The sequence below is a fragment of the Echinops telfairi genome, unplaced genomic scaffold (genome assembly GCF_000313985.2).
Source record: "Echinops telfairi isolate 266 unplaced genomic scaffold, ASM31398v2 ScPeMD7_655;HRSCAF=1070, whole genome shotgun sequence".
Lineage (NCBI taxonomy): Eukaryota > Metazoa > Chordata > Mammalia > Afrosoricida > Tenrecidae > Echinops > Echinops telfairi.
Genome location: NW_022104553.1, coordinates 22,370,388 through 22,381,420, shown reverse-complemented (window position 1 = coordinate 22,381,420; position 11,033 = coordinate 22,370,388). Strand labels below are relative to the sequence as shown.

General features: G+C 54.0%; 2 protein-coding genes across 3 annotated transcripts in view; one reads left to right on the top strand and one right to left on the bottom strand.

Moving 5' to 3' along the window:
* The window catches only part of PLEKHA4 (pleckstrin homology domain containing A4), a 33,113-nt gene extending 27,881 nt beyond the window's left edge, over window positions 1–5,232 (bottom strand). Inside the window, exons 1-7 of the mRNA XM_045292641.1 lie at window positions 4,864–5,232; window positions 4,330–4,419; window positions 3,467–3,574; window positions 1,977–2,049; window positions 1,782–1,882; window positions 1,505–1,614; window positions 618–818 (exon numbers count right to left, since the gene is read on the bottom strand). Of these exons, the coding sequence (XP_045148576.1) occupies window positions 618–818; window positions 1,505–1,614; window positions 1,782–1,882; window positions 1,977–2,049; window positions 3,467–3,574; window positions 4,330–4,419; window positions 4,864–4,893 (713 nt within the window). The 5' untranslated portion in view covers window positions 4,894–5,232. The remainder of the gene's footprint in view (window positions 1–617; window positions 819–1,504; window positions 1,615–1,781; window positions 1,883–1,976; window positions 2,050–3,466; window positions 3,575–4,329; window positions 4,420–4,863) is intronic.
* Window positions 5,233–9,824: 4,592 nt separating this feature from the next.
* Window positions 9,825–11,033, top strand: part of PPP1R15A (protein phosphatase 1 regulatory subunit 15A) — a 4,931-nt gene continuing 3,722 nt past the window's right edge. For both annotated transcript variants that reach the window (XM_004710649.2, XM_045292748.1), the window contains exon 1: window positions 9,825–10,044. The gene's annotated coding sequence lies outside the window, so the exon portion shown is untranslated. The remainder of the gene's footprint in view (window positions 10,045–11,033) is intronic.

Sequence of the window (11,033 nt, the reverse complement as noted above, 5' to 3'; positions counted from 1 at the left end):
TCTCTCTCTCTCTCTCTCTCTCTCTCTCTCTCTCTCATTTTACACCAGCCAATGTGTCCCTTCACCCACAGTTCTGTTCTTAACCCCCTCGAGGGGGGAAGGATTATGCATGCATCATTGCTATCAGTTCCCTGAGACTGTTACTCTTGTTTTTTTAATACTTCAACTGGGGGCTCTTACATCTCTTATCACAATCCACACATTCCTCCAATGTGTCAAGCACATTTGCACATATGCTGCCATCATCATGTGCAAAGTATTCTCTTCCCACTTTGGTCCCTGATATCAGCTCCCCATTTCTTCCCCATCCCTCCCCTAGCTGTTACTCTTTATGAGAGTTGAAAGTCTCATCTTTATCCCGTGGAGAGGCTGATGGTTTCAAACTGTTAACCTTGTGGTTAGCAACAGGAAGCGTATTCCACCACACCACCAGGGCTCCATCGTGTGGCCTAGACCACCTCCACAGAGCATTAGCCCCACCCCTATCGACCCCAACTTTCTCCCCCATTGGGCTTGCCCTTCGCCCTTCTCATAAACCACACCTCCACCATCAGATTCTAAAGCCCAGTCTTATAAATCCTTCCCTCTGCAGCTGCCCCAGTCCCAGTTCCACTCACTCTGGGCTCCTTGCCCTCCGGCCAAGGTCACTTGTGGAGCTGGGAGTGAGCATCCTGGGTCCGTCACGCGCCCGAGAGAGCCGCGCCACCTCCAGTGATTCTGGACTGCGTCCCTCTTCCCCTCGGCTCGCCTCTGGGGGTCCACCGGGGCCACCAGGGCCCTCCCCAGGCTGGGGACGTGCAGGTGACCTGGGCTGCCCACTAGCAAGCAGACACAGACAAAAAAGCATTACGCTTTCACCAACGCTCCCTATGTATAAGGAAGGGGAGGGGTGTCCCTAAATCGTGAGCCCTGGTTGCAGATGGCAGATACTGAGGCTTGTGCGGTTGGAACCTCAATGCCGTCGAGTCGATTCCAATTCATTGCCATCCTGTGGATTTTTCAACCTGCAAATTCCTGAGACAGTGCATTTGTAAAGGAGCAAACCGCTTCAGCTTTCTCCCACGGAGCTGCGATGCCTTTGAATCACCACCCTGGGGGTTAGCACCCAAAACGGATAAGCAACTCATGACGCCACCAGAACTCCTCACTCACTCACTGACATCGAGTTGAACTACCCCTGTGAGCTTCCGAGGCTGTAACTGTTACACGGGAGTAGAAAGCCCGTCTTTCTCCCCCGCGGAGGGGTTGGTGGCTTCGAACTGCTGACCTAGTAGATTGCAGCCCTCTATGTAACCACTCGGTGCAGCTAGGACGCCTCAGAGTGTGTAAACACCGATGAGGCGGAGCTTACAGGGGACAGACGTTTGCTGATTGGAGGAACGGATGTTTTCCCCCAGAGGCGGGGCTTCAAAAGACGGCCTCCTGATTGGACGTTCCTTTCGAGGGGAGGAGTTGGGAGGGATTGAGGTACAGGGAGAGGGGCGTGGTCTGCATCTACACTCACCAATCATCACCCTCCGCCCGGGAGGCGCGGCCCAGCGCGCGAAGCCAACCTCTCAGGTCCTCCAGTGTGTCCGCCGCCAGGACGTAAGTCCTCATGCCCGGGTGCTCCGCCTGCGGGAAGAGAGGGCTGGCGACTTGGACGCCCTGGTCGCCCACAAAGCTGCCATGGACTCTAATCAAGACCCCTTCTCTCCGCTAGTGGGTGCTCTGGGTCCTCCTGCAGACTGCCCATGAGCCCTGCTCCATGCTTCGCGCCCACGGGAGACCGAGAGACTCACGGTGAAGGTGAAGCGCCGCCCGCGAGGGGCTCCCGGCCCATCTGGTTTGATACTGTAGCTGGGGAGCAAGACACTCCCCAGGACGCTCTCCTCGCGGCTGTCTACAAAAAAAGGCGGGGGTATGTGTGTGTGCTCGGGTCAGTGGTCATCAGAGGTCAAGAGGTAATAGATTAGAAGGAAATGGCTATTGCTTACCCTTGTAATAGAAGAGGCAATGACCAGAAAGGACGAACCAGCGGCGTTTCCAGAGCCGGAGACCAGCGCTATCCTGGAGAAAGAGAGTTGGGAACAGAGCCTGAGTAGAGGAGAGGGGAGTGGAGATGGGGACAGTGACATTGAGGGACAGAACCCCAGAGAGAGAAGCAAGAGATCCAGAGAGAAGGGAATGACGGAGGCCACGCTAGATCTAATAGATAAGGGTGTGGGAACTGGACACCAGTGTGTTGTGGGGACAAGGTGACTCTTCTTTCTAACCAGCTCGCAGAGGCTGCTGAAGCTGGGGACTCCACTTTGAGACCCCCTGCGTGTCCCTGACCCCATAGCAGACTCTTAGTTTCCACATCAGGGACGCCTTCCAGGACTGCAATCAAGGGTAGCCCTCGTGCCCTGAGCCCCAATTTCTCCACAGCATGCACTACCCAAGCGCCTAATAGCCCTGTTGGCTTTCCAAGGCTGACATGTACTTAAACAGAAGGGCCACGTCTTCCTCTGCCTAGCCAGCTGGTGGGTTCCCAGGGCTGACCTTTGAGTTAGCTGCCTGGCACTGTAACCACGGCGCCACCAGGACTGCTAGCAGCACTCACTCCCATCCGAAATGGTCGCATCTGGAATTTATTGACTAATTTGGTACCCGTCTCCATCCTTGGTGTCCTACCGAATTCCACGTTGGGCTGCTAACCACAGAGTCAGCAGTTTGAAATTACCCACCGCTCCACAGTAGAAAGATGAGGCTTTCTACTCCCAGCAAGGAGTAGTCTTAAAACCTCCCAGGGCAGTTCCCAGGGAATCTGTCGATATAAGGTCATTGTGAGTCGGAATCCACTTGATGGCTGTGAGCTTTATTTTCTGCCCTCGTTCCCTGGCTCACCCCCCAACCCCCAGCCCCTCATACCCAAGTCTGGAATGTCATATGGAAGCTCATTGGTGTGATTTGCAGGCTGGGGGGGGCCTCTAAACAGAAGGCTGATGATTGGACGCTTCTCACAAGGAGGGTGAGGATTCGTCAGTCTAGTCCTAAGCCACGCCTCTTTCCCTTTGTTCCCCACTTCTCTTCCCCCCACCCTTCAAGAACTAGACATTGAATCAGTGAACAAGAGACAATAAAAACAAACGCCCAATATCTCACTGCCATCGAGTCAATTCTAACTCCTAGGGAATCTATTCTAACTCCCGGCGGCCTTATAAGACAGGGTAGAACTGTCCCTGTGAGTTTCCGAGACTGTAATCCTTTACAGGAGTAGAAAGCCTCATCTTTTTCCTATGGAGTGGTTGGTAGATTCGAACTGTGGACCTTGAGGTGAATAGGTCTACACTTAACTAGCTGTGACACCAGGGCTCTTAGGGAAAAGGCAGTGATATAGCCCATAGAAACACGTTTGGAGACATGTGAAGAGAAAGAACATACTTCAGACAGCCAGGGCCCCAGCCCCTAGTGCCACCCTGCATGGCCGAATCCCCCGTTCCACCTGCTTGTGCAGCCAGCCTCGGATGTGGACCGTGAGGTTGGGGTCCCTCCGGAGAGCATTGCCCCTTTTCCCGAAGGCGTGGACCTTGCTCACCGCCCTGGTGGACTTCTGAGAAGAGGAGAGGGACAGGAGTGAGCAAGATGGTCTCTTGGGGAGGCACGCAGGGCTTTTCCCAACCAGTGCCAGCCTGCCCTTGCAGGTAGGTGATGGGTCCATGGTAGTCTTCCCCTGCCCTAGAATTCTGAGCCTAAGCACGCCGGGCATGGTCACCTCCAGTGCGTCAGTGGAGGCTTGTGCGAGGCTGTGACGCTGAAGGGTTTCCACGCAGCGTGAGAGATGAGACAGACTAGGCAGAAAGGCCTGGCCATCCCGCCATGCGGACTCATAGCGACCCTATAGGACCCGGTAGAACTGCCCCCTGTGGATTTCATAGACCGGAACTCTTTACGGGAATAGAAGCCCTTTCTGTTCTCTCCCAGATGGACTACTGGCTTCGACTACTGGACCTATGCATAAGTAGGGTGTTTTTTAAATTTCATTTTGTTTTGGTTTTCTCTCCCCCATCCCCGCAGTGGGCCCTCTTGCGAGGCTGGGGCGTGGCCTTATCTTCTCCACCAAGGTCAAGGGCAGTCCGCACTCTGGCTTCGGATTAGGAAAATACTCCGGGTGGGGACAGCGCTGGGCGTGACTCTGCATTCCTGGTTGTGGCTGGCGGGCAATTCGGGACCTTCCCGGACCTGGCCCTGGCGGCTCCGTTGCTAAGCGTCCTTTGCCCTTAGCAACGGGAGATGGGAGACGGAGAGGCGTATTGAAGCCCAGGGAGAGGCCCGCCCTCCTCCCCAGGCCCGCTGGGGAACTCGCACCTTGGCGCTCAAGTTGTTGAGTGAGGCGATGGTGGAGACGCTGCTGGCCACACTAAGGCTGCTCCGGGGCCTGCCCTCCTCCATCAAGGACTGGGGACAGGAAGAAAGAGGCTATGTGTCTGTCTGCGCCGAGCCTTCAGAGGGGGACTGAGCCGGGGGTCAGGGCCCTGGAGGTTGGAGGAGGCTGAAGGAGAAAGAGGCTCTTGTTTGGGGGCTGGGGGGCTGGGGCAAGCCCTGGCTTGGGACCACATACCAAGGGCAATGCCAAGAGAGGTGGGCGGTTCGGGCAGCTGTTGGGGAGGGGGACAATTATTTTGCTGCCCAGGACAGAGAATAGGGACCCTTTCTTCCTTGTCCTGGGTCTCTAGCCAGGAATCTGACCTCTGGGAACCCTATAGGCCCCGCCCCCTTCCGGCTGCCCCAGTTACCTGTCTCCTGCACCCCCAGACAGTCGCCATGCCAAGCCCTGGGGCACAAGGGAGGGATGTTCCTGCAGGCAGCACCCCCCAACCCCCACCCAACCAGGGGACTTACCCAGCGCTGGGTCTCAACGACCGGGGGCATCAGAGGGCACCCTGGGTGTGGGGGTGCCCTGGTCTCAGGCTCCGCCCTGCTCTGTCTCTCGGTCTCTCAGCTGCTTCCTCACACTCTGTCTCTGGCTCTCCGTCCCTGAAGGTCTCTCTCTCTTCACACCCTTCCTTCCCGTCTCACCTCACTCTCTCTCCAAACCTGGTCCCTTCCTGTCCCTGCCGGCTCCTTCCCTTACTCATTCTCGTCCCCTTTCCCCCTGCAGCCCCTACCTGCTCCCCAATATCACTTCCCCAACTTCTCTTTCTGTTTCCAAAACCCTTTCACTTAGAATCTCTCTTCTTCAAGTCTGCGCGCGCGCGCGCGTGTGTGTGTGTGTGTCTACCCTTAAGTCTGTCTCTCTGTGAGGCTAGCTGTCTCTCTCTCTCTCTCTCTCCCCTCGTTCCGTCGATCTCTGTCTGTCTCTGAGGTCCTCCGCACCAGCCTTTCCTCCCCTCTCCTCTCTCTTCGCTTTCTCTCCCAGTTGCTCTTTCCTCCAGACGGGTCTCTGCCGCTGCCAGCCGCCCACGCGCCGCTCTGTCTACCCTCCCAATCCCAGCTGTCCCCGCCCCTTCTGGCCTCCCCTCCACCGCCTGACCCCTGGCTAGCTTCCCCCACAGATGAAAGGAGGGGCTGGAGCCCTGACTTCCCTGGGGTCCCCAAGGCGGGGCGAGGCCCGGGAGCTGGAGGGGCTGGGGGTTGTAAGAGCCCAGCGAAGAGCATGAGTGTTAGGAGCCTGCCCCGGGCTGGTTGTGGTCTGGGGCGTGGACTGGTGGCACCCTGTGAGGATCCGGCAGAGGGTGGGGGCCTGAGGAGGTACAGGCTGGGAATCAGAGTTGCTGAATCCTGAGAAGAGGGGCAGGGGCTGTTAAAAGTGTGGCTGAGTGGAGGGGGTCAGGGGGCCCTTGTCCACGTCCCTCAAGGGGAAAGGGATGGTCCAGATGCCTGGATTCTAGCTGTCACACGCTGGCATTCCAACCATGCTGACTCCGAGTGACCCTGTAGGACAGGGTAGAACTGTCCCTGTGAGTTTCTGACACTGTAACTCTTTAAGGGAGTAGAAAGCCTCGTCTTTCTCTCGAAGAGTCCCTGGTGATTTCAAACAGTTGACCATCGTTTGGTTAGCAATCCAACGGGTGACCGCTGTGCCACCGAGGATGGGTTTAGGTGGCTGCTGGTGGGAAACTAGCACTGAGGGAAACAGGACGAGGACTAGATCCCCTAACTTATCACAGAGGGAATCTGGAAAGCTGGTATTCCACAGTAGGAAAGCCTCTACCATGGCAAGTTAGAGATAAACTCCAAGTGCATGATCCTGCTTTAGATAGCATTCCCACAGATTCTCCCCTGAACAGCTATGCTGCCTTCAAGTGAGCATATGGTTGATTCTATTTCCCTGTAGAAGCAGGTTAGATCCTTTTGCTCTCTCTTCCCGCCGTGACACCCAACTTGCCTTGTACCTTCCCCCAGTGCAGGTATTAGGTTTCCTCACCTGTGAGCTCAGGGACCCTTAATATAGATACTACCCACCTTGTGATGTATGTAACTACTGAATATGCATGTCTCAAGCTTACCTGTAAAGATCCCAAAATAGTAAAGGCTCGCTCACTTCTCCCAATTCCACGTGGTCCATCAAGAGGAACTCGGGTGAGCGTGCTACCATACAATGTGTCTGCCTCTTTTATTTGATACTCTCTCCTTTCTTATTTTCCATGACTTTACTATCATCTCTCTGTATCATTGTGGTACATTTGCACCTTCTGGCCCTTCGGTTATTGGAGGCTGGTTTCCTCTGACAGTTGCTGTCAAATCCCCACCTCAGATCCTGGGGAGAATTCTGAGCTAGACCAAGGAGGATGCTCTCAAGAGGGAGCCATGATCGCTGCTGGTGGTGGGAGGGGCAGGGTTAAGGACTCAGGCAGGGCGGTGCCCTGGTGGCACAATGGGTGTCAGGCTCAAGATCAGAGGTTCAACCCCACCTCAGGAGAAAGAAGAGGCTGTCTGTTCCCTGAAGGAATGCAGTCTCAGAAACCCAAAGGGGCAGTTCTACCCGGAGTCGAATCAAAGGATGACACTGAGTTTGACTGGTTTGAGGGGAGGAGTCCATCCTGGGGTGGGGGTGGGGGGCAGTGAGTTATGTGTTGGGTGGTTAGCCAAAAGGTTAGGGGTCGGAACTTGCCAGCCGCTCTGCTGAAGGGAGATAAGGCCATCTGCTTCTGTAAAGAGTTACCCCAGAAACCCTATCACATTGTACCATCCAGTCGTTTCTGTAGGAACAACCCTATAGGACAGGGTAGACCTGCTCCCGTGAGTCTCCCAGACTGTAGCTCTTTACGGGAGTAGAAAGCCTCCTCTTTTCTCCCTACCAAAGCAGTTCTACTCTGTCCTGTTAGGGCGACTCGGCGGAGTTGGACTAGAAGCAGTCTGTTAGGATTTGAAGAAGTTTAAGCATGCAGGCAGTTCCTGGATGGTGTATAAACCGTGATGGGTTTGGCCTCCATCTGGGAGGGCTAGAAGTTCAAGTCCACCAGCAGGATCTCAACAGAAAGGCCTAGTGCTCTGCTTCCTGAAAGCAGCTTTTTTTTGGTTTTGTTTGTTTTGGTATTTTGTATGTCTTTTGTTTTTATCATTTTATTGGGGGCTCACAAAACTCTTATCACAATCCACACGTATATCCATTGTGCCAAGCACATTTGTACATTGTGGCCATCATCATTTTCAAAATATTTTCTTTCTACTTGAGCCCTTAGTATCAGCTCTCATTTTTTCCCTTCCTCCCCCATCCTCCCTCCCTCATGAACCCTTGATAATTTATAAATTATTATTTTGTCATGTCTTACACTGACCGATGTCTCCCTTCACCCACTTTTCTGTTGTCCGTCCCCCAGGGAGGGGGTTATAGGTAGATCATTGTGATCAGTTCTCCCTGCCCCACCCTTTCCCTTACCCTCCTGGTATTGCTACTCTCATTATTGGTCCTGGGGGTTTTATCTCTCCTGGATTCCCTGTGTTTCAAAAGCAGCCGTTTTAACCCCATGGAACCCTGTTATACTCTGGCCTCACGAGTGAGTTGACGCCAAGGCCACTGGACTGGGTCATGTTTTGGAGGCAAGACGGGTGGGAAGATCGAGTCAGGAAGTCTTCCATCCATTCCCATGGGTCCAGTAGGTGTCATCCAGCCAGACTTTACATTTGAGTAAGCAGGTGAAACCTTGTAAATGACTGGGAAACAAACAAATGCAAAACATCCACAGAATAGAACTGTCCCTTTTGGGTTTCCAAGACTTTAATCTTTATGAGAGCAGACAGCCTCATCTTTCTTTCTCTGAGGGGCTGGTGGGTTCGAACTGCTGACCTTGTAGTTAGTAACCCAACATGTGCCCATTAGGCCACCAGTGCTCCTTAGCGACTGGCAGGCAGGTGGGGGGGGCGTGTTGTGGGGACTCCCTGATATCCTGTCGATTTTGACTCATAGCAAGCCTATAGGATCGGGTAGAACTGCCTCCATGAATTTCTGAGACTGTACCTATTGACGGTAATAGAAAGTCCCATCAGTCTCCCTCGAAGGAGCAGGTGGCTCAGAACTGCTGACCTTGTGGTTACCAGCCCAACAGTAACCACTATGCAGCCAAATTTCTACTCTATTCTCCATTTGGAGAGGGCCTCAAAGAGTTGGTTAAAGAAGACAACAAACTCCTGTATCTTTTTTTTAAACCAGGAATCTTTTTAAAAAAATAGATATCAAAGTTTATTAGTGGCTACTAGGGTCAATACACAGAAAGTGGAGGGTAGGGGTGATGGGAAAATTACATGGATCATGGAATGTTAGCTTGCAAACAGATTCTTGTAATTGCGGTCAGTAAGGCTTAAACCTGTAAATAACTGAGCAGGCACAAGCTGTGTGACAGATATACAAGGGGGCTTCAAAAAGTTTGTGGGAAACTTCTATCATTTTCTAATTCATTTGCAGTCATCGCTGTGGCTATTTCTTGCTGCTGGCTTGCTCTTCCACCTGCATGACCAGTCCCAGGGCCTTCCTGAAACCTTGCAGGCCCGAGAGGTCATTGGGACGCATAGCTGCGGTGGGTTCTGCTTTGTCTTCAATGGTCTCCTGGTCGTAGTCTGGCTGCTTGGTCATCTCGGGAGAGCTTAAGTCAGGTTGGCCGGTAATTGGAGCTGAAGGTGCAAGGAGTCTCTGGGAGAAGGCACGGCTGGGTGCGCAGACTACACGCTGCACAGGCTGCAGGCGCTTCTTTGTCACCACCACCAGGAAGTTTTCGAAGCCCCTCTCGTATTTGTGGAGAGTCTATGAGGTGGCGTAGTGGGTTAAGCGTTGCAGGGCTAACCAGCAGGCCAGCAGTGCAAACCCACCAGCCGCTTCACGGGCAAAAGATGAGGCTGTCTGCTTTCACACAGGTAATGTGGTAAAGGTGGGGGGCAAGTAAAAGGGAGACGATGTCAGGGTAATTCTGCTGCCCTATAGGGACATGAGGAGTCCGCAGGCTCAACGAAACGGCAGTGGGTTTAGTTTGATGGACACCAAAAGGAAGCAAGCTGACACCCCCCCCCCCAAAAAAAAAAAAAAAAGCAAGCCGTAAAAGCAAAGTCAAGTTCCTGTTGGCGTTCTCGCTTCATCAGTCAGGACTCGAACCCCTGGAGGGCAGCAGGTCACGGGTGCAGGCAGAAGCCACACCGGCTCCGGCCGGTTCCTCTGGGCTGGGAACGAGTTTGCGAGAAAGCTCGCAGGTTGGGGGCGGGGTCTCGCCCGGACGCGTGACGCCATCACGTCACGGGAATCTCCGCGACCGCCCGTTCTCCTTTTCCCTTCTCACGTCGACGTCCCGAAACCCCGCCTCCTTTCGTGACGTCACCCAGCCTGACGGAATAAAACCCTCCCGCAGGCGTCGCCCGCACGCATTCCGTCCCCAGCCGGCTCCAGTTGTAGATGACCCGTCCTTCGCCCGGAAGACGTCGCGTCCGCCTGTTGCCATAGCACTTCGGACCCGCCGAGATCCCTGAAAGCCCCTGTCCCTGAGGGCGAGATGTGTGCTCCGGTTGCCAGAACTGTCCCGCCCGCCTGGAACTGCGATCCCTTCTGGCCGTCGGAACCCACACTTCTGTCCCCGGGGTGACGCGCAACCCGAGCCGGTGAGTGAGAGATCGGGGCGCCCGGGGCCTCCAGGGGGTGGGCAGGGAGGGGACCAGACCCCTGGTCACTAACCCGAGAGAAGGCTCGGATCTGGATCTGGGCAGTGGTCCCCGGAGAGGAATTGACACACGCACCCCGCCTCCGTAGCGCATTTCCCGAACCAGAATTCTTAGTAATGTTTCTTACCGATTTGACTCATAGACTAGTATGTGATCATAGCTGTCGCTTGCTGACATGTATTTCTTAGATTATAAACCTACTGTGAATGCTAACCACCGTGAGTTGTAATAGACTCGATAGCAATTTGTTTTTGCTTTGGGTGGATGGTGGTGTCTAACAACAGAAATAAATGTTCGTAAGATCTCACAACGTTAAAATTGCAAGACTTAGCTATGTTATTCAGAATTAGGCGAAAGCTCCCCACCCCGTCTTAACTATACGACTTCATTCTCAAAGTTACTGCTAATCCGTTCAAAACGACTAGCTGCTACTGTAGTTAAAATACCAGCACCTTTGCCAACAGCTATGTAAACAGCAGCACGTGAGCCTGCTTGTCGGTAGGGCTGATGGAACCATGTGATCCCTGGAGCATTGGGTCATAGCTCTTTGTAAGCGGGCAATAATGACAACTATGCCCGGAAAGCTTTAGAAGGCTCAAAAGAATGCCCTTCCATTGAAACCCTACACATAAGGTTTATAGGCAGGTCATTCTTGTGACAGACACCTCAGTGTCACCCAGTGCAGTGACACCTCCTCAGAGTGTCACCCAGCGCAGCGCACACTCCCTCCACCCCCCAGTGAGATCAAGCCAGAGGGAGGAGGCTGCCATCTAAGAGCCTGGATTCCTGGGGTCTGTGGGGCAGAGTAGAGGCTTGGGCCTCTGGGGGAAGGACTGGCCTGGGGGCCTGGGTTTAAGAAGGAGAAGGGATTAGGTGTGAGGTGGGCAGGGTGTGAGAGCTACACTTTGGGATCTTTCCTCAGGGGAAGC